Source organism: Protobothrops mucrosquamatus, unplaced genomic scaffold, assembly GCF_001527695.2.
Source record: "Protobothrops mucrosquamatus isolate PMUCROS unplaced genomic scaffold, P.Mucros_1.0 scaffold3756, whole genome shotgun sequence".
NCBI lineage: Eukaryota > Metazoa > Chordata > Lepidosauria > Squamata > Viperidae > Protobothrops > Protobothrops mucrosquamatus.
The window spans coordinates 2,476-26,837 of record NW_015389709.1 but is presented as its reverse complement, the minus strand read 5'-3'; the positions used below and the strand labels follow the sequence as shown (position 1 = coordinate 26,837).

General features: G+C 37.7%; 1 protein-coding gene across 1 annotated transcript in view; it reads right to left on the bottom strand.

Annotated features, from left to right (window-relative positions):
* LOC107298159 (potassium voltage-gated channel subfamily H member 5-like) overlaps positions 1–23,949 on the bottom strand; it is a gene marked incomplete at both ends in the record, with an annotated part of 27,029 nt that extends 3,080 nt beyond the window's left edge. Inside the window, one exon of the mRNA XM_015827522.1 lies at positions 23,697–23,949. Coding sequence (XP_015683008.1) covers positions 23,697–23,949 — 253 coding nt within the window. The remainder of the gene's footprint in view (positions 1–23,696) is intronic.
* Between the last annotated feature and the right edge of the window lie 413 nt (positions 23,950–24,362).

Genomic DNA, 24,362 nt, shown 5'->3' with positions numbered 1-24,362 from the left:
AAGACTTGGTTATTCCAGCTCGCAGGACTGGCCTAGGGTAATTTTTAGAGGGGTTTTAATCAATATTTTAAATTGGACAATTCTTTAATATTCTTTTTAATTAATTTTAAATCTGTATTGTTATTTGTGTATTTTAATTGATTGTCCGCCGCCCTGAGTCCTACGAGGAGAAGGGCGGGATATAAATCTAAATAATAAAATAAATAAATAAATAAATAAATATGTCTGTTTGAATATGTGTGCACTCCTGGCAACTACCTGTATGATAGTTTTCTTGGAATTTTTTTGAAACTGGTTTATTGTTGCTGTCTTCTTCCTAGGGCTGAGAGAGAGTGACTGGCCCAAGATCACCCAGCTGGCTTTTGCCCTAAGGTGGGAACTAGAACTCCTGCTCTCTAGTTGGTATCTTAATCACTACACCAAACTAGCTCTCAAGGAAACAGCAATAGTTAGTGCCATTGCACTGGCTTTCTGTGTTTGACCACTAGGGGCAATTAATGTAGCAATAGAGACTTTACATACTTACCCTCTTTGCAAAATACTTACTTTGCATATACTATTAGCTAGATTGATATTCTCAAGGATTTCATAGCATCCTTCCTTTCCCAGCTCAGCTTTCCTTTCTCTACCATCTTTGGCCTCTGTGGCTCATATCTGTACCTGACTCATTCACTTTCCAACAGCATGCCCACAGCTTTTAATAAACTTGAGTCAATCAACTTTTTTATTTCTTAAATAATGATTATCTTAGTTTTTTCCATACACACAAGCACCAGCCTCTAGAATAATTTCATCTTACTTCGGTGTTGCTCAACCTTGCCAATTTTAAATGTATAGACATCAATTACCAAACTGGTTGGGGAATCCTGGGAGTTGAAATCCATACTTTTTAAAGTTACCAAGCTTGAGAAGCATTGTTCTAAGTGTTTCTCTCTGAGTATGCATTCTTTCTGCTGCATTAAGCTATCTCCTATCCAACAATGTTCCTTTCCCAAGACTACAACTGAGAAGCATTGCCTCATTTCTTCCTGAATGCTGTGTGTACCACTGTGTGCTGCTACCCCAATCTGAGATATTTCAGAGAGAATTTTTCCTCCCAGCTGCCAGAGGGTCACTTGGGAGATACCAGATGGATGGCAATCTTACACTCTCAGTGGCGGGATGAAAAAAAGCCTCAAAAGCATATTTTGGAGCTTCTGAATTATGAAATGAAACAGATTATTTTTCCTTTACTGTAAGAAGAAATATGCTGTATGAATTTATACCTCTTATTTGTAACATTTTCTAAATTTTCCAGATGTTTTGAGCTATAACTGACCACTATACTTCCTGATTGATAACTATCTTCTCAAACATTTTGAGGTCAGGTTGGAAAAAGTCTGAATGGAACTTATATGAGCCACATATGAGCAGAACGGATGGAGAGAAGGAGGGTGGGGGGAGAAAAAGAACCAGGATTCAAACGCGCACAGGCAGATGCGACACAACTAGGAGCAATATGATTGACTAGGAGGGGGCGAGAGAAGGAGGGACCAATTACTTGCTCCATGAGCAGATCGTTGAAACAACCAGCTATATAAGCAGGCTAGCCAACTTCCGGCTTTTACTTTGACGATGTCGGCAGAGGACCGACAACCAAGGTCATTCTGTCGGTTATGCTAGGGTTGTTAGAAATCCCACCAAACTATTCTATTGGGAAACGTAGCTGATTGAATAGCACTGGGGTGGGAAGTTTGACTTTGTAATAATGTAAGTCTTTGGAGGGAATTTCAGACTTGGTTTTACTTTTGACTTTACTGATATTTTGTATCCAATAAACATGTTCTTTGAGAAAGCCTCTAGCCTTGGAGTTCTGATTTATTTGGCTCCATCTATTGGAACCATGACAACCAGTTTGATTGGAACAACACAAAAATCATTGGCCATGCTATCACCCACCATACTCATGAATTCATCAAAGCCTGGAACTCCACAAGCAATTCCATCAACAGACCCATTGACCTACAACCAGCCTACGAACCCCTCAGAATCCAAATCAACCATACAGCCAACCAGAGACAGCACCAATGCTCAACCAACCCACGCAAGCCCCCCCAACCAGCACTTCACCTCCAAATGACTCTCACCTATCACAGGACCCATCACAAGACTCTCATTGATGACTCACACCTGAACCATCACAAGACCCATCACAAGACTCTCAATTCACATATCCAAACCTGACTATCACAAAACCTACTGACCACACAAAGCCCTTATAAACAGAAGAACACTGATATCTCTTAAACTCTGCTAAATATGTTACCTAGCCTGGTAATGAAATGTTTGGAAACCAACTCACAAGCTTGGAGAACGAACCTTTACCTTCACTTCATGGTGATTTGCTTAATGACCTCAGTAAGAACTGCTGAAACTTCTATTCTAAGTCAGGTGCATTCGCATGATTTTTAAAAAAATTTACAACCACATTGCTTAGCAACAGAGTTGCCAGTCCCAAATGCAGTCAGTAAGTGAAGACTATCTGTACTAGTTGGTACATCATTAAGGACTAAGAAAACTGACACTTTTTTCTACACTAGAGATCTGTCAGGTACACTAGAGATCCGTCATTTCATACTTTTATGATCCTTTTGAAAATGCATGAGAATATTGGTCATAGAAAATAAATAATTATGAGAGACTGTCAGAGAAACCCAAACAGATTTCATTTCATTCAATGGTTCTGTTAAAAATAACTATAATCCCAAATGCTGCCAATTGGTCAGCTGCAAAATAGAATCTACTTAATCATTTTTAATTAGAAGCCTACCAAAAGGAAATTATGAGTTTATGTTTCTACACAAGAAAAAAGATCCATCATGCTGCAAGAATAATAAAATAGTCACTTGTGTCAGGGTTTTCTAAACACTGAAGGAGAAATTATCAGAGACCATTATCTACTGAAGCTTTTTTTGGAAGAACTGGGATTCGAGTAAAATAGTTACATGGGATTTTTAGTGCAAGAAAATAACTTCATGGTGTGTTCCTCTGTCAGAAACTGGATCTTGTTATTGCTCTCCAAAGCTAGGTTGTTTTAAAGATTTCTGCCATTCAAAGAAACAATAACTTCTACTTTCAAAAAAAAAGGACAAATCCAATGAAATTCTCACATACATAAAGTGTTCTGGCAGTAAATTTAATTAGAAAATGTTTGTTTGTGTCCTGCCGTTCATTGTATACTCAATTCTCTAGTACTCTGCAGCTTCTCTGGCTTCCCAGGAGAGGACATCATGAAGGAATGTCTCTGATTGTTATTTATTATTTATTATTTTTTTGCTATCCATGCTACCAGGGAAAGTCCAACCAATAAAATATTATTGGAAAACTATTTCCTTCTCAGGGTCAAATTTGGAGAAATTATGCACCCAATTTCTCTGCCCAGAAATATGATGGTTTCGAAATGATATTAATATTTAGCTTTAACTCTTAAACAGTTCCCCATTACTTCATGAAATGGAATGTGGCTTTCCATCTTGAATATCCCTTTGGGCCAAGGATACTACATGTTCTCAACTCCTTTCTTTCTCCATGTTTGTTAGCAGTTCCCAGACCAGACCATCTCTCTGTTTCCCCTTTCTTCTTTTTAGAGGCGACTGTGGTGAAAGTGTAGAAGTAAGAGCAGATGCAGAGAAGGGAAGTGGAACAAGGAGAATGAAGGTCCCCTGTCTCTCTGGTTTCTTTTCTCCAGCATGTTTTCTTTTCCTTTCTAGTCAACTTTTGTACTTGCTGGGGAGGAGAAAAACAAACAGCAGAAGTTACTGATAATTGTGGAAGTGATTTGTAGACGTTATTCCATAAATTGTGTAGTGTATTCCATAAAGTGTATAGTGGGGTGCCCCAGGGCTTGTTCTGGGCCCAGTGTTCTTCAACATCTTCATCAATGATCTGGACGAGGGGATAGATGGGGAACTCATCAAATTTGCAGATGACACCAAGCTGGCAGGAATAGCCAACACTCCAGAAGACAGGCTTAGGATACAGAAGGATCTAGACAGACTTGAACACTGGGTACTATCTAACAAAATGAAATTCAGTGGTGAAAAAAGTAAGGTTCTACATTTAGGCAAGAAAAACCAAATGTACAGGTACCTTGCTCAATAGTAGTAACTGTGAGAGGGATCTTGGAGTCCTAATGGACAATCACTTAGATATGAGCCAGCAGTGTGCTGCAGCTGCCAAAAAAGCCAACACAGTGCTGGGCTGCATTAACAGAGGGATAGAATCAAGATCACGTGAAGTATTAATACCACTTTACAATGCCTTGGTAAGGCCACACTTGGAATACTGCATCCAGTTTTGGTCAGCACGATGTAAAAAAGATGTTGAGACTCTAGAAAGAGTACAGAGAAGAGCAACAAAGATGATTAGGGGACTGGAGGCTAAAACATATAAGGAACGGTTGCTGGAATTGGGTATGCTTAGTTTAATGCAGAGAAAGACAAAGGGGGACATGACAGCAGTGTTCCAATATCTCAGGGGCTGCCACAAAGAAGAGGGAGTCAAGCTATTTTCCAAAGCGCCTGAAGGCAGGACAAGAAGCAACGGATGGAAACTAATCAAGGAGAGAAGCAACCTAGAACTAAGGAGAAACTTCCTGACAGTTAGAACAATTAACCAGTGGAACAACCTGCCTCCAGAAGCAGTGAATGCACCAACACTGGAAGTTTTTAAGAAGAGACTGGACAGCCATTTGTCCAAAATGGTGTAGGGTTACTTGCCTGAGCAGGGGGTTGGACTTGATGACCTCCAAGGTCCCTACCAACTTTATTATTATTATTATTATTATTATTATTATTATTATTATTATTATTATTATTATTATTATTATTAAATTTGCTATTCCTATCTGAACCTTAAAAGGGGGGGTCTGTACTCTCTAGCTCCCAAAGAGAAATGGCAAGAGAAGCACAGAGTCCTATGGTCAGATGTTGAGGGGTGGGGATGGTTCTGCAGAGAGCCAACTAGAGTCTTGCAGATCATCAACCTTCTTCAGAATCCTTCTTCCTTGAGAAACAGAATCTTCATATTGGAGATTGTGTTCTGTTTTCCAATAGGAAATGCCATTTTCCTGATGGATCACTTGGATCCTGCTTTGGTCTGCCTCAGGGGCACACTGGAACTGAAATAAAGTTTTTATTGTGAGGCAATGTCCTTAACAAATGGTTAGCAGGGTACCTCTGCACTAGGCAAGAAGAGTATGTGGATAAAAGCCTTATTTTTTCTCTTTTGAACTAAAGGTGTACTTCTAAACTGGTCCTACTAATCCAGTAATTCCAGTGTTTGCTCAATCTGGGCAACTTTAATTTCAATTTCCAACTTCAATTTCCAGAATTTAATTCTCATGCTGGCTAGATAATTCTGGCATCTTAAAGTTTCCAAGGTTGAGAAACACTGTACTAAACACTCAACTCAATTCTTAGGATTCTGAGTGTGGATCAGTGCAAACCTATCTCAAACCTTACTTCTAAATTCTGCCTGATTGAGACAGGCATCTCAAAAATGAATGAATGAGTCTCTGGCTATACTACAGGTACTATCTCAAATGCTGTAAAATAAGTGGGAAGATGCCAAGACAATGAATATCACTTTCTCTATTGTCTGCCTATCTCACTCCATCAGCCTGCTTCTATTTTATCTGCTAAATGAAATAAAGTATGGTAGCAAGGGACTATCACACTATACTCTTACACAACTGAATCCTGCCTAGAAGTCACATTAAAACAAATTAAAATAAAGTACTGTAATATACTTGATATAATTAATGTATTTAATAATTTCCCCTTCTGTTACAATTCAGCAGCAACTTTATAGAGGCTCTTGAGGCTGCACATAAGTCTTTAGCAGAAGAGGTCACATCCCCAGGTCCAGAAAATGTGCAGAGGCACAGACACTGCTTTGCTCTAGTCCCCAAAAAGCTGGACAAGAAAAGAACTAAAACGATGGACTAAAGCATACTTGGGATATTAACTTTTAAGGCTGCGTCTGAATCCTCCTGTTTTTCAAAAGAGTTCTAACCAATAGACCAAGGATAATTTAATAAGACACAAGAAATGTATTATCAGCACTTTAATGTATTGCTTACTAGGATGGGAGTGGGTGGGAGGATGTGGGTCATTCCGATCTGCTCTGCAGACGCTCATCTTTTTGACCTGTCATGGTGGCACTTCTGATCGGCTCTATTGGACACTACATTTTGATAATAGTGATTTCTGCCATTCAGTGGTGAGATTCAAATATGTGAACAATCAGTTCTCTGTATGGATGCCACTTCCAAAAGTCCATTCTGGGCCTGGGCAACAAAAAATTAGCTACCGGTTCTGCCGAAGTGGTGCGAACTGGCTGAATCCCATCATTGCTGCCACTCCATTTCAACAACGGAAAGTGAGTGTCACTTCTTTTTATGGTTTCTCTTTTCAGCCAAGCTTCAACAATCTGCACAACATTGCATGTAGAAGGGACTCCCCCAGGGAAAACAGAGCTTTAGGCTCTTATGAAAACTTGAAAATCAGCCCACAAGAAGGCATTGGCTACTTGGTTCTATATTATTGCCACATATACACAAAAATGATATGGATGTGTCAATTTAGCCCCTGGGAGTTGAAGGAGACTCGTTTGATTTAATTTTTCAAGCATTTTTATCTACATTTTCATGCATAACAAATAGCAAATAAAAAGATGAGGTGTAGAATAAATTGTATAGATTATAGTGAGTATAGTGGGATTCTATGGGTTGATAAAAATGAAGGGTTTTTTTTCTTCTCCTGGTGTTGAAAAGATTGTAAAATCATAATAAAGAAGAAGAGTGTTAAAAAATCGAGGTACTACTGCTGAGAAAGCTCGTTTGTTGTAGTTGAGTAACATATTGCTCAATTTAGGAAGCAACTGTGAGAAATATCTTGGGAGAAAAATTTGAAGCACAGGCAGATTCGTATGTTGTTATTATAAACTAAAAGTTTTAGAAACTGATATCAGGAGCTCATGATGAATCCCGTTTAAATATATATCACATCCTTTTTAAAAATATATCACAGCTCTATTGTTATAGCACTTCCCGAGTGATATACCAGCATTAGTATATTTTAGATTCTTCTACTAAGTGCAGTCCATAACAAGTTTTGACAAACATACTATTTGGTTTAAAGTACAATCTGCATGTTTGTATTAAGATAAATATTCGATTCATGTAAAATAGAACAGATTTTAGTGTTCTCTTTTATGCACATTACCGTCAAGTGTTTTCATATATTTCTATCAGGTAAAGATATAAAAAATATATACCAGGGGTCCCAACCCCTAGACCACGGAAGTGGTGGGCAAGCATGCATGTGTACATCCACTTGTGCAAGCAGTGGGCGAGTGCGTGCATGCACATGAAGTTCCACTGTGTGTGCGGTGGACGGCGTGCCCACTGCTAGTGCAAATGGAGTTGCGTGTGTGTGCATGCACTCGTCCACCGCTCACATGGAACCATTCCCTCTCCCCACCCACCCATCAGCAAAGCTGGAAAGGTTGGGGAACCCTGATATATAAAGATGTATCTAGCATGGCCTTCAATTTACCAGTATATTGCATAATGCCATAGAGGTTCAAGAGCAGAATGGTGACAGTCCACAAGACTGAATGTTTGCTGTTGACATTCAGTCGTATCTCTAAAATTGTCTTTAATGCCCAAAATATGAAAGAAGAAAGATAGTTTTGTCTCCCCTCCCCTCATTTAGCTAAAAGTCAAATGTTGTGGGACTATTACAGGTTACTTGGTTCACTAGATGCTACTGATCAAGCAATGCCTTCAAAGTATCTTTCATAAAATTGCATCAAAGAATAGGATAGCTGTTCTTTTCTCTGTCAAGGTCTAGCAGTGGAAACAGGCCTGCTTCCTATTGTCAACGTCCTTTTAATCTTCCCATAGTTTTTTAGAAAAGTAACATGGCAGAGGGAGTAGACTCTCAACCATAGCACATAGTGAGATTATAAATCTGATACAATCTATTTGAATTTGCCTGAACTTTTTATTTGGGTCGTGCAGCTATCTCTTGTAATACAATTTATAGAACTCTAAATGGATATTTCAGAATGGATTTAATAGCTTTACTAAGAAGAACATGAGCTATTGGGAATAACATAATTCCACTAATGATTTTTAGATAACAACATGGCAGAAAGTAAATGTTTGCCCTGCTGAGTTTGCTGCTAATAGCGTGCTTTATGTGTTGCTTTAAAATTTTATTTATTATTTATTTATTTATTCATTTATTACCACAGCATTACAAAACTTGTTAAAATGTCCTTGTTTTCAGTGTACTGTTTATAGATGTGCTTCCTTGATAATTAAATATTCTTCATAATCTAAAATAACAAATTGCAAAAATGCTGATGTACTGTGACATATTCGTTTTCTGACTGAAATACACTACTTTTCTGCTTGCCTATATACTGTATTCTAGATTCCTTTGTAAGTATAAAAATGAATAATAATTATTTTATTTATTTATTAAATTTCTACTCCAGTCATCTAACCTAAGTGATTCTGGGTGGTTTGGAACAGCATAATAAAACCCTATAAATACATGAACAATTAATTACTAATTATTAATTATGTGATTTGGTAAAATAATTAATTAAATGAATAAGCATAATATGAAACTGCCTAGAAACAGCTGCTTGTCTGCTCATTTATGATATATAAGAAATCAATAGTGTCAATCTAAACTATTGCCAAGATGGTCCTGGTGCCTACTCTTTACACAGAAAATTACTAGCCTGATCATCAATATCTTTCTTAACTACCAGTGATAAAGTAAAGATTTCCCCTATCCTGTTGTTTCTGACAGTAGGGGGCAGTGCTTCTCTCCATTTCTTAGCCAAGAGAGCCAGCATTATCCTAAGACACTTCTGTGATCATGAACTGCTAGACTGGCAGAAGCTGGGGCAAGTAAGGGGACGTCACACTGTAGCATGGTGCTCAGGTCTTGAACCTAGGCTGTCAGCTTTCTAGCTGACAAGCTCAGTGCCTTTAACCACTGAGCCATCACACTCCCTTGCAACTAGCAGTGATAGGATACTGTAATGTTTACTGTAATGTTTACTGCCTGCATCCTGTGGATGGGTCTTTCCTTGTTTGTGCAGACCAGTTGCGGGCATGCCACAGCCCAGTACTGGGCCACGGACCGGGGGTTGGGGACCCCTGTACTACACCACAGCAAATACAATATAGAATTCAGGGCAAGTTGTGTAACATACAGAACTGTGTTCTTCAACAAAAGGGCTCAGTAAGAAGTGTAGGAGCAGCTTTCCAACATCTGCCAATCACAAAAATCTGCTTGACTACAAGGCTGGCCCTGACCTCACAGGTATGTTTCAGTAAATGGATAAATGTTTTCTCTGCTGCTCATTTCTGGCTGTTGATGTTGGAAAAATTATTGTAGATATCTTTGCATGTATTTAAACAATTTGTATAGATGCCCATGTCAGAAAAGTGACTCTGGTGACTCCAGCGAAGACATGGTAAATTGAAGCATCCTTGAAGAAGCAGAGATGACATTATGGATGAAATTAGCTGCTGGATGTAGATTCTGAACAAGTGAAATCTCTCTGAAGAAAGGAGAGATCGTGAGAGAACCCATATATATTTCAGACAGCAGCTCCTCATGAACTGACATTTTTGCAATCAGCTTGTGAGTTGAGCAGCTGGGAGTTGAGGATCCTGTCAAAGTTCATATGATTAATGTAGCTTTTAAGGACATAAAATTCAGCCAATCCTCACTTTGGAATGAATTTTGTATTGCTTTTTAAACATTGAGAAACTCTGAAATGGCAAGTTTCGGTATTCTCTGGGTGAATTTCTTTTAATCTTTTATGAAGGAAGTTTTGAGTATAAGTATAAGGATTTTTGAACTTTTTTCAGAATTAACAGCAAAAGAGTGATTAGAGTGTTGGTTTTAGCTAAAGGTCTAGATGTATTTAATAACACTTTAAATATAAGAATCCTTCCCATGGGTAAGCCCACATATCTTTGCATTTGGAAGAAAAACAACATAAGATGGAACTTTGAAGACTGGACAGTTAAAGGAGGGAGCAGAGGGAAATGAAGTTTATAATTAAAGAGTAAGAACGTAATTGAACTGGTTGGGATCTATGCAAGAGAAATTATAAATGCAGCTCCCATGCATTTTGAATGCAATTTGCAAAATAAGAACTTGCTGTTGAATTTAGATACATTGGATTATCTTGACTACAGTAAAACAAAAATTGCAGAATATTGGTCTTATTGGTCTAACATAGCAATAGAGATAAGCAGTAGACATCTCCATGTGGAAATGCACTATTATGAAGTGAATAAAAATTTAGTACAAAAATTCATGCTAGAACAGCCTTACCAACTGGCATCCTTTAGACATACTGGGATTATAAATCCCAGAATTACCACTATGGACTAGGTGCTAAACTGGGGAAAGCTGTATTAGACCAATAAATGAGTCTCTTACTGACAGTCCTACCAAGCCAAATAAGATTGATTTGGAGGTCTTACAAATGTCTAGCATATACAGAAGCTACACAACCTTTTGATTTCAATAAGGCTCTGACATCTTTAAGCAAAGCAAGATAAAAAGAATTAGACTGACATCACCACCATATATGTCAGGAAATCTTTTCTGGAGCAGGAGGATTCTTCAAAACTGTCTAGTAGCACAGTATGTTCTTTTGTTTAAGAAACATCTGAATAAGCAGTTCAAAGCTCTTTTCAATGTGGCAGCTTTCAAATATCTTTGACTATATAGTAAAGAAAATTCTCCATATATTTTCCATTAAAAATATCTGCACAAAGGCAGTTAAGATGCAAATTAGCTGCATGAAATTAATCCCTCCATAGTCGTCCCATCAATCTCTTTCCCAGTTTTGCTGTGCACATTTTGCACTAAGTTTCCAAGGATGGCTCTGATATTTTATGCACAGAAAATAGGCATGGCATTTATGGCATACAGTGCTAGAACATGATTTGGACCCAGTCTGAATGTACAGCAGGCAGAAATATTTAGTGCAGAACTTTACTTTATTCTCAACCCCTCTGCTTCCAAGAACAGTTCAACCCTTTAACCAAAATTCCATTTCTTCATTATCTTTGAATCCATTCCTTCTTGCTTTGTCTGCTTTTAAGATGATATCATATGCTGCTCCTGAAACAAATAATGGAGTTGAAGAAAGCAAATGTACAAAGTGGCCCATTCATAGCTACTCCATTTTTACAAACTGTAGAGCTTTTTGGGACTGCACCACTAATATTCATTATTTTCCATTGCAAATTTTTATGGAATTAAAAGTAAGTTGCTAATGATGTTCAAGAGCTAATCAAATCCTATCTAATGAGACTGCATTGCCAACAGCAGTTTGCCAAGATGGTCCCCAATGTCCTATGCTTTCTGAGTGGCAAACAAAGGAATGGACAATATACTTGCATGTCATAGAGCTATACAAGGAGAAAAAAAAGGCCAACAATAAGATCATCAAATAAGGAAGATTGATCAGCCTGAACATTCCACCTCAGCAGCTCCCTCAGTATTCTTGCCATCCACATAGTCTTCAATACAGGACAAAAGACAGGTTGAATTACACTTAATAGATAAAAAAACAAATGTATAAAGTTTGTAATTAAAAAAAAACATTCCTACACCAAAATCAAGTCTATTTTTCCAATCCTTTAAAGACCTTTAAGGAAATATAAACATGTACAAATATGTCTACCACATTCCAGCCTTTTTGATAGCTAAATCAAGAAGTTTGGATTTCTTATCCCTATGTTTTTTTGCCAATAGTGCCCAACCTATGTGAGCTTTGCTCTCTAACTTAAACTAATCTGTCATTCCTCCCACAAAAGCTGCTGTGGTTCTTAATGTGATATAGTTGTCTTTCCTGCTTTGGGATTTTCCTGTGCAGTTTAGAAAACGTCCAGAAAGTGTTTTTAAAGATAACAGCCAGTTTTAATCTATTATCTGGTTTATGTTTTAAGGGTGAATGACAGCATCATAGATATATAACAAAGACTGTGTTATGAAGGCTGTAATAAGGCCTGATGGGAGTTTTTCTTCATATTAATATAATAAGGATATTTTTTTTATTGCTGATTGATTTGTATTACACTTAACTTGCATTCACCTGTGATGGATTTCTTAATATAAAGTTAGGAGTGCTAGTGAGGGCTGTTGCTAATGCACATTTACCGTAAATTTATTATTGGCTGAATTCTGACTTGCTACGAATTTTATTATTTAAGACCAAGAAATGGGGTTACATGAGTACAGAATATCTTGGTAATGGATGAAATTGTCAGTAAAAAAACATACAGGGAGGAAAATGCATGAACTGACCTCAGGATCTTGGTAGGTTTATGTCTGAGGACATGCATTCAAGATATCTAAGAACTGCAATACATATCTGACTGTAGCCTACACAAATCATTCCTGTGGTGAAGAGTTGGCTGGCCATGAATCAGGGGCTTCCACAATGCACATGAAAAGAAATCAGACTTTGATAGCACACAGTCATGGCTGTCATCCTTTTCTTTTTTGACACATAGACACACCCATGGACACACCAATGCTATTGACAACCATCTTTGACAGCCGATACTTTTATAATTCCAATAAAGTATTTGTATTCATGTTAATCTCATATATGGTCTTCCTTAATTGGGTATTACAAATTTATTAAATAAATAAATTTATTTATTATTACTTAAATAGCAGATATAGCTGTGGTTTTTGTTCTTTGATTTCAACATTTGCCACTCTGTCACAAAAAGGAAATTTAACAGGATTTTTTATTATTATTAGTTTGCCTAAGAAAATTGGAAGGAAGTGTACTTGGAACTGATGACAGACTTTCTTGGCTACAGCCTTAATAATGTACTTAATATAACCAAATATATATGATAATGATAACGATAATGATGATGATGACAATAATAATAGTAGTAGTAGTAGTAGTAGTAATAATAATAATAATAATAATAATAATAATAATAATAATTGGAAGGGACCTTGGAGGTCATCTAGTCCAGCCCTCTGCTGGGGCAGGAAACCCAATACTATTTAAGACAAATGGCTGTCCAGTCTCTTCTTAAAAATTTCCAGTGTTGGAGCATTCACAGCTTCTGGAGGCAGATTATTCCACTTATTAATTGTTCTAACTGTCAGGAAATTTCTCCTTAGTTCTAGGTTGCTTCTCTCTTTGGTTAATTTCCATCCATTGCTTCTTGTCCTGTCTTCAGGTGCTTTGGAGAATAGCTTGACTCCCTCTTCCTTGTGGCAACCCCTGAGATATCATGTCCCCCCTCGACCTTCTCTTCATTAAACTAGACATACCCAATTCCAGCAACTGTTCCTTATATGTTTTAGCTTCCAGTCCCCTAATCATCTTTGTTGCTCTTATTTATTTATTTATTTATTTATTTATTTATTTATTTATTTATTTATTTATTTATTTATTTATTTATTTATTTATTTATTTATTTATTTATTTATTTATTTATTTATTTATTTATTTATTTATTTATTTATTTATTAGATTTATATCCCGCCCTTCTCCTTGCGGACTCAGGGCGGCTAACAACCGGGTAAAAATACAGAAATATCACACTACAAATTTAAAAATTAATTAAAAGGGAAATATTAGTAATTTGGTTTAATTAAAATTATAATTAAAACCCCCTCTAAAAGTTTCCCCTAGGCCAGTCCCACAAGCTGGAATAACCATGTCTTAAGGGCGCGGCGGAAGGAAGGGAGATCAGGGATCACCCTGATCTCTGGGGGCAGTTCATTCCAGAGGGTGGGAGCTCCCACAGAGAAGGCCCTCCCCCTTGGGGTCCAGAGTACCTTGGGGTACTCTGGGCCCAAGAAGCATCTAGTGAGATCTAACTGCCTTGCTGTATGTCACTGTCAAACTCGATCATGTCACATGATGTATTGTGCCATATCGTGACATTTTTTTGCCTTTGTGGAGCAGGGGTGGGTGTGACCTGCTTGAGACGCATCCAGCCTGTAGGCCGCCAGTTTGACAGACCTGCCATATATGGTCTATAGCTTTGGGAGTTAGGACCAGCATCTTGTCTGAACTAGTAAGAATGTATAGAATCAAGATCCAATACAGTTCCTTTAGAAAAAGGTAATCTTTGATCACAAGATCTCTGTGTTAGCCTGACTACCCAGGCTTGTGAGATGACAAATTTCTGAGGAGATGGTTTGATCCACTGTGCTGCCCATCCTAATAACCTTCATTGCCACATGCCCAATCTAACAAATTGTTAGGTTTTGAGGTATAAGGAAACTGAATAAAGATTGAGCACTTTGAGGTAACTACTGGGATTTAATAACTATTAGAAAGAGAAACAGATGGTCTGGTTGATCAACATCAGTTTTTAAAGAGCTGAAAATAATTGCTCTTCAAACACAAACACAAACACACACAAACCCACATACACACATTTGTAACTATTTCTGGTCAAACAGATTTTCTAGATTTCATGACATTACAAACAAGCAAGGTGAGACCTGAAGGAGACACTTTAATGAATAATTTTAAAGAATTACAATTCCTTTAAATAATTTTCAGGGATTTGTGTGGGTCAAAAGTTCACAAATCCTTGATTTTATTCACCACAGGTCTCTGATTGGTTTGGATTACACATCTAATCAGTCGGCAAAACACAGAAGCAAACAGTGGAAACAGCGAATAGAAAGTTTATGAATATTCTAATATACAGTATTATAGGAGTGTTATTGTCCTATAATAAGGAAGGGACAATCAGATTTACACATGCAGAATTCAAGCTAACTACTTTATTATGTTCTGCCTATAATAACAGAATCTCCCCAATCTGGCAGCTGTCCCTTGGGAACAATTAGGCTTAACAGCAGTCAACATCCCAATCAGCCAATAAGAAACCACACTCAACCAGGCACCACATAAATACTATGCATAGAATAGCTCAAAGCACATGTTCCAGTAGAGAGAAGTTCCTTGAGGATGGACTCCGGCATGAGTCTGAAAGCTCTAATCCCAGTGACCTACCCAGATTGGATCCTGCAACATTATCCTGGGACATGTATATTTGCCTTCATTTTGTCAATTAGATAAGGTTCCAAGGAAGGCTGGTTCTGGCCCTTTTATAGTTGTGCAGTGACTCTTGATTAGCTCTACCCTTTATCATTTATCTTTCATCTGTAAGGCTAGGTGCTTCCCAACAGTTTTTTTTTTTACTTTGTCAAAGGGCTATTTATATGACTAAGGTATAGCATTAACATACATTACAGCATGTAGATGGTTATTGGTTTAGTACTTGTATCTGCACATTAAAGCAAATAAAACACACAATAGAATAAAGTAGGAAAAGAACTTGTTAGGAATCAATGTTGTTGTTGGTGGAAGTAACCCTGGCCTATAGGGAGTTATTTAAGTGTAATTCCAAATGTTCCAAAATTTAAGAATAAGTATTTAGTACAGCTGTATCTATAAAAATCTGTTTAACAAAGTTGAGGGTTGAGTACAACATATCACCATTAACAGGTCTCACCCTATTTAGCTAAAAATGAAACTTCCTTGATACCAGGTGGCCTCTGCACAATCAGAACTTCATCATGCTGGATGAGTTTATTCCATCCCATTCATCCTCAGAGCTCCTACCTACTATTGCATCTCTTGTTTGGCCTAAACTGGGAGAATAGAATAGAATAGAATAGAATAGAATAGAATAGAATAGAATAGAATAGAATAGAATAGAATAGAATAGAATAGAAGTTGGAAGGGACCTTAGACGTCTTCTAATCCAACCCCCTATTCAGGAAGGAAACCCTATACCATTTCAGACAAATGGTTATCCAATCTCTTCTTAAAAACATCCAGTGTTGGAACAACTTCTGGAGGCAAGTTGTTCCACTGTTCTAACTGTTCTGTCAGGAAATTTCTTCTTAGTTCTAGGTTGCTTCTCTCCTTGATTAGAATAGAATAGAATAGAATAGAATAGAGCTGGAAGGGACCTTTGAGGTCTTCTAGTCCAGCCCCCTGCTCGAGCAGGAGAACGTATACTATTTCAGACAAGTGACTGTCTAGTCTCTTCTTAAAAATCTTCAGTGATGGAGTGCCTACAATTTCTGAAGGCAAGCTGTTCCATTGGTTAATTGTCTTCACCAGGGCTTTTTTTGGTCATAGAACGTCCAGAACGGAGTTCCGGCACCTTTTTTGGATGGAACCTTGTAGGGTAGGCAAGGCGGGTTGTATGACACGTGTGAGTTTCGGCGCCTTTTTTTTTTTTTTTTTTTTTACAAAAAAAGCACTGGTCTTCACTGTTAGGAAGTTTCCCCTTAATTCCAGGTTGCTTCTCTCTTTGGTCAGTTTTCATTCATGGCTTCTTGTCCTGCCTTGAGGTGCTTTGGAGAATAGCTTGACTCCCTGTTCTTTGTAGCAACCCCTGAGATATTGGAACATTGCTATCATATCACCCCTAGTCCTTCTTTTCATTAAACTAGACATACCCAATTCCAGCAACTGTTCCTTATATGTTTTAGCCTCAAGTCCCCTAATTATCTTTGTTGCTCTTCTCTGTACTCTTTCTAGAGTCTCAACATCTTTTTTCTACATTGTGGTGACCAAAACTGGATGCAGTATTCCAAGTGTGGCCTTGCCAAGGTATTGTAAAGTGGTATTAATACTTCACATGATCTTGATTCTATGCCTCTGTTAATGCAGCCTAGCACTGTGTTGGCTTTTTTGGCAGCTGCAGCACACTGCTGGCTCATATTTAAGTGATTGTCAACTAGGATTCCGGGACCCTCTCACAGTTACTACTATTGAGCGAGGTACCACCTATATTGTACCTGTGTATTTGGTTTTTCTTGCCTAATGTAGAACCTTACTTTTTTCACCATTGAATTTCATTTTTTTAGATAGCGCCCAATCTTCAGGTCTGTATCTTAAGCCTATCTTCTGGAGTGTTGGCTATTCCTGCCAGCTTGGTGTCGTCTGCAAATTTGATGAGTTCCCCATCTATCCCCTTATCCAAACCATGAATTTATGAATTTATGTTAGTTTGTGTGTGCCTTCAAATTATTGTTGACTACTGACAACTGCCTGAATAAGTTCCTACAGTTTTCTTGGCAAGATTTCAGTCATGGTTTGCCATTGCCTTCCTCTTCTTAGGCTGAGAAAGAATGACTGACCTAGATCATCCTGCTGACTTTGTACCTAAGGAGGGATTAGAACTCATGGTATCCCATTTCTAAGCAGTCTTAACCACTACCCTAAATTGGCTCTTTTATACTAATAATACCTCATTCCAAATCAATGGTTGACTTTACCAAGTGGCTTCATGTAACCATTTTTTAAAAAAGTGTGTGTGGGTGGGGGGAGAAGTACAAGCATTGAGGCACCTGACATTGGAGTGACAAAGAATTCAAATTCTCCATCCTCAACACTAAGTGGAACTATACATTCTGGAAGGAGAAGGCCTACTGTAGAATGATGCCATCTGTCCCCAAACCTAATATACAGTCCAAAAGAATGCCATGGTTGATAATGTTGAATGCTCCTGAGACAATTAGGTCTTAATATTTAGGGGAGTATGGGGGATCCATTTCTTCTGAGTACAAGAAATGGCTCCCCCATCCAATCCCATTGCAGTTCATCCATAAAAAGGACCATTGCAGTTTCTGTCTCATGCCCAGGCTTGAACCCAGACAAGAAGGGTTCCGCTATGACTTTTAATTGAAGAGTATGATTACAATATACTCACTATGCTAACTATGCAATAGTTAGTAGCTAGTACCTTGTGAGAACAGCAGTTCCATCAAAGGAAAGTTTAATGTACTTAAGATACTAAGCAAACTAAGACAGAACGTAGCCAGAACTGAAGAAGCTTTTGGGATGAGAAGTGAAATGTCTTCAAAGAAAAAAACCAAGAAAGTCCAACTGCCTTTTGAAAAGCACCTTTGGGACAACCATGACCTGGATGGCTGAGAGTCTCCATAGACCGATACTAAGCAAAGTACAGGTAGTCCTCAACTTATAATAGTTTGTTTAGTGACCATTCAAAGTTACAACGGCACTGATAAATATGATTTATGACCAGTTTTCACACTTATGACCATTACAGCATCCTATATTACATGATCAAAATTCAGATATTTGGCAGCTGGTTCATATTTATGACGGTTGCAGTGTCCCGGGGGTCATATGATCACCTTTTGCGACCTTCTGACAAGCAAAGTAAATGGGGAAGCCAGATTCATTTAACAACCTTGTTACTAACTTAACAACTGAATGATTCACTTAACAAATGTGGCAAAAAAAGTCGTAAAATGGGTCAAAACTCACTTAACAAATATCTCACTTAACAATAGAAATTGTGGCTCAACTGTGGGTGTAAGTCAAAGACTACCTGTATCTCAAAATCAACTTTACCACTAACAACTGCCTGTTTTGCCTCTGAGAAGTAACATTTAGTATAAGGTAACTTCAGGAATAGAAGGTGCAACTATTTGATCTCTTCTCTACCATTTCATGCAGTGTAATTCAAGGATGAGAGGAGTTTTTCCTTATTCATCTGGCACAGATTCTTTCATTCCTGCAGCTGCTCCACTGACAACCACTTTTTTCTGTTAATTGAAAAACAAATCAGCTTCATGAATCACTGTAGCTAAGCAATTTGACAAAGTACCTTAAGGAAAGGCCTAGTCAAACTCTTTATTGCGCAATTCCCTTTGAGATCAATTTATATTTTCTATCAGAATTCTTGGTGACATAATAAGTAATTCACAGGATGGTGTACCCAGGATGATGAAAAGAGTAAAAGATATTTTCGGTAATTAAAGCTGCTCCTATTGACACTAGGATGGACTGAAATTCTTACCAATCACTGATCAAATAAAGGCTGAAATGTTGAGATACATAAGAGAAAAGTAAAATTACTACTGTTAAAGATCAATATACACTATTTGCTCTTCAATTTGTTTCACTTAATATAACTTAATATAACCGCCTTCTGCCACAGATTACCTCCCACCGGCCGATACGCTCCCACAGAGAGGGCCTCCTCAGGGTGCCGCCAACCAGACAGTGTCGGTTGGCGACCCCCAGGGGGAGAGCCTTCTCTGTCGGAGCGCCCACCCTCTGGAACGAGCTGCCCCCAGAGATCCGGGTGATTCCGGATCTCCCCTCCTTCCGCCGCGCCCTNTTTCAGCAGGCAGGACTGGCCTAGGGGGTATTTTAATTGGTTTTAACAAAATTTTAATAGAGCGGCCAATTCAAATATTTATTCTTAATTATTTTAGATTTGTATTTGGTATTTATGTGGGATTGTTTTAAACTGGCTGTAAGCCGCCCTGAGTCCTCCGGGAGAAGGGCGGGGTATAAATGAAATAAATGAAATGAAACTTAACAAATCATGCCATATACTTTCTGCAAGGATATCAAGGTGGCAAACCAAAATGGTTTATCTTTAAAAAATGGTTTGTCTTTACAGGTGTTAAATTGAACTCTTGCTAGGCTTGGGAGAGTAGGAAGCCATAATCCTGCATAAAAATGTTACATCTGAATTTTTAGTCTCTCTTTGATTATGCTTTAGGAAGTCACTGGCTGCTTTGCTTCATTATCACTAAAGGGCTTCTCTTGTTTCAATAGATCCGATACCACAGAAGGTCTGGGCCAAGAATGAGCAGCAGGAGTCTTATGGAAGACCCAGGCTAACTTAGTACTGGACCTTTGAGGATATAATCAATATGGAAACAAAGGTGAATGTGGACGTGCTAAAGGTATGACAATCATGCATGTTCTGGAGAAAATTAATTCATGGGTTTTGCCTTCATAAGAAAAAAGAATGGCCAGTATCTCAGATGTCTTTAGCAAGGACCGCTAACTTAAATGCAATTAGGTGGTAGCTCTGTGGAATCACTGAAACTGAAATTCTTTTCTTTTTCTTCCACATGCCTCTGCAACAGAAGGAAAGTGTTACAAGTGTATATATGTCTCCAATTCTTTGCTTTGCAATAGGAAAGTGTGATACTTGGCCTGCTAGCTTCATTCCACAACATAGAAGAACATGAATTGCAGCCAAAGGCAAGGTTGATTGGGAGGAAGACTTCTTAGATTGGGCTTAAGGCATGTTTGGGAAGGCTAGGAATCATAACTGAACATTATTTAATCAAGACAATATGGGACTATTGACTTTTTCCTTTAACAGCAATTAATTGGTAAGAGGTTAGCTAGTAATGTTTATAAAAATAATCTGATCTCTAACAAAATCGCAACACTGTAGTCTATGAGGCTTTCTCGGTTTTTGAAGATGTACGGTGTTAATGTTTGCTGAATGTTAAGTTATTCCATATATCAAAAGAAGCAGACACCTTTATTCAAAAATTTACTAGTCTAAATATGTTCCCATAGCAAATTGTAGTCAAGTAATTAATACACAGTAATTGGTTAAAAATCAGTATTTAATTGGCAAAAGACCTTTAGCTGGTTGATAGTAAATCATTCCCCCTAAAGATATAGGCATTAGTTATCCTCAGAAAGCATCTGCCATCTACTATAGCAAATCAATATGAACCAGTAGTGGACAATTTTGTCTAATTTTGATCTTAGTTGGTTTCACTCCAACTCTACTCCATCCAATTTCCACATCGATCTGTGATTTAACATACACACTCAAATGTATTCCTTTCTGTTGTCAAGTTTCCCTTTTTGTGCACATTTCAACTCAATTTGCCCTAATAGGAACATTTTTTGTATAAATATTTGCTTCTGCAGATATATTCCATTCATTCTTTGCTAATAGCTTGTAGATTAATGGTACTCTAAGAAGGATGTGACACTGTTCTGATGCCATATTAGAAAGAAACTTTCTAATATCAAAGGATGTGAATTTGAAAGCTTTCTATCCCAAGCATTTAACCATCTTAGTTCATATAGTTTCTAATAGTAAGAATGTGACATTTTATATAGCAGAAAATATATTCGAACAGTCCAGCTCTGTCTGCTCTTGTACACAACTCTTATGCCCATTCTTTTTTATTTTTTTAGATGAGTTTCATGTACTGTAACTACAGCAAGGTAAATGAAAATAACTGTAAGGAACAGGGTGAAATCCATCAGTGGACTCTTGGGAAACAACAGGGCTAAAACAGATCTAAGAACTGGTTTCTATGAAGAGCCACATTATCTGAGGAACTACATTCTTGTAAGCCCAGACACTAAAGTGTTTACAGCCATGTTTTCTTCCCTCTTTTTGTTCCATTGTCTTTTCAGTCTCTTTCATTTTCTCATCATTTCTTCCTTCCCTCTCATCTGTTCCACCTTTGCTTTGTTGTCATCAGGATGACAGAAAAGAGGGAAGGGTCTTCCTTGAGGGACGATTGATTGATTCCTTGCAGCTTGTTAAAAGTAGATTGAGGGCTACCAAGTTTGCTAAAAGAAAAGCCAAATCACCTCAGGGCAGAGACTGAATTTGCCTGGATTTAAAAATGAAAAGATCAGATATGGATGATTCCTAAATCCCACCTGAAATCAAGACTCATGAGGGAGAAACAGTACCACGTGAGGAAAGGATATCCTTAAGTAAATCTTTTGGTGCTCCCAGTTTTGAAAAATGTTTTACCATGGCAGTTAACATTAGGATGATTGTGCATAATGTGAGATCCCAGGATCACATGGCTTCTGAGGTCCTGAATGCAGCCATCAGCGCTCTTCCAAATTGCTCATCAAATTGTTTTGAAATGAGGAAGAGGGATATTTATTTAATATATATTATTTATTTAATACATAGGTTTATCTGAAATGGTATAGGGTTTCCTGCCTGAGCTGGAAGACCTCCAGGACCTTGGACTGGAAGACCTCCAAGGTCCCTTTTAACTCTGTTTTCCGTTCTGTTCTGTTCTGTTCTGTTCTACTCTACTCTACTCTACTCTGCTCTGCTCTACTCTACTCTACTCTACTCTACTCTACTCTACTCTACTCTACTCTACTTTAAATAACTGTATTTAATTCATTGCATCTAGCTTTAATTAGGCTTATAGTTAAACTGAATTAAACCAATCTTAGTATTTATTCTTGGCTCTTTACTTTGGGAAACAGGTAATCAAATGTGGCCTTGGCCCAAAGAAAATTATTCTATAAAGTTTCATTCCCCATCAACCGTCTGTACCACTTGAATATGTCTCATTTTACCCATTGTTAAATCTAAATGTGGTGGGTGTGTTTACTTTTCCCTATGAAAATAAGTATTATGCCAAGCAAACAATTCACAGTATTTATGAATCAATGATTTCTGTTCTGATGGATGTAGTTCTAGAATGACGTTTTTCATTCTGATAGGATGAGCAGCACACTTGTGATGTTTCCTTGGGGAGGCTATTATATTACACACACTTCATTACCACAGCATTAGCAAGCTCATACAATAGCCAAGCATCTTACATTTCTAGCTAATTACTATATTAAAGCAGGTCATGGACAGGAGGAAAATAACATATATTCATTTATTTTTTCTTAATTGTATTTAATAATATTGTGCATAATATAAATAGGAGTAAAAAATTATGTTCAGCTCCTAACAGTCAGCAATTAATGTTTGCATCTAGGTGACCTTGTGCCCATTATTTTGCTAGCTTGAAATAATTATGCTCTCACAATCTACTCTCAAAATGTATGAGGGTATAAAGAAGGATTTATTTTTTTTTAAAAAAAAGACTTTTGCTAATAGAGTAAACAAATTTGGGTGAATAGAACAGAATAACAGAGTTGGAATGGATTTTGGAGGTCTTCTACTTCAACCCCATACTTAGGAAGGAAACACTATATCATTTCAGACAAATGGCTGTCCAATCTCTTCTTAAAAACATCCAGTGTTGGAGCATTCACAACTTCTGGAGGCAATGTTGTTCCACTGATTAATTGTTCTAACAGTCAGGAAATTTCTCCTTAGTTCTAGGTTGCTTCTCTCCTTGATTAGTTTCCATCCATTGTTTCTTGTCCTGCCTTCAGGTGCTTTGGAGAATAGCTTGACTCCCTCTTCTTTGTGGCAACCCTTTAGATATTGGAACATTGCTATCATGTCATCCATGATGGGGAAGTAGGCTGATTAATTTTTGTTCCTATGTGACTAATTGTTTCAGCCCAAGCCCTTAAAAGGATTCTTGTGGTTAAAAACCAAGGGAGAAAATTCAATGTACACCTTTATGAGCCTTCGGGGGAAAGGGAGGATATGAATATTTATTTTATATAAACATTTTTATTTTATATAAGAAAATAAATAAGAATTAAGTACAAAACTTAATAGATTCAAACACCATCTAAACCAGGGGTGTCAAACTGCCGGCCTATGGGCCGGATGCCAGCAATGGAAAAAAAATCATGATATGTCGCGACACGTCACATGACATTGCGAGTTTGACACCCCTGATCTAAAGTTTTGTAGTCTGGAATTTTGTTAAAAAATAAACTCATCAATGGATTTTACCTATAACAACAACATGTCTCAATATAACTTGTTAAATAACAATGACTGGGTGATAGTACCCCCTTGACATTTTAAGCAATTGTCTTATCACTTTAAAGTGTATAAAAATGCCCCATTTGTATCAGAGTAATGGCAGATGGCTGCCAGTTCATCATCCTACCTAAGATGGCCACCACCTCATCATCCTGTATGACTTCTAATGATCCTGAGACAACAAAGCAGAGGGCATCTACGCTTTCACCAGCATGATAGATAAGGTCTCCGGGAGCACAATGGATTGTCTGGAATTCCACTGCAAGTGCTCGCAGGCAGCCATCACTAGCTAGCCGAAAAGCTGGATGTTCATTAAAAACCTTCCGATTGAGATGCACGCATATATCCGCTCTCATGTCCTTGGGACATATTGAAAGGACCTGGAGGGAAAGGAAAAACATGACAATGAGTGCACTTTAAATAGACACTATGAAGGTTATCATACATATGTAACTACTTTAATACATTATATTTGTGCTAGTGGCAAATATATGTAGCTCGAGTATAAGATGAGGGTAGAAGTTCATTCTCCGAGCTTGTGGGTTGGATTCCAAATGTTCAGAAACCAACCCACTAGCTCGGAGACTGAACCTCCACCCTCATACATTATAATGTTTAAAGAGCTCCAAAGTCAGATCTTTTAAGACAAGCCTGTATTACCTGACTATATTGTAAATGTACAATTTACAGAGACTACAATAGATGATAGTATTTTTTCTTAATGCTTCTAGATGAATTATTACAAAAGAAATGTTGGAATCAAGAATTTGAATCTTTGTGCATATATTTACAG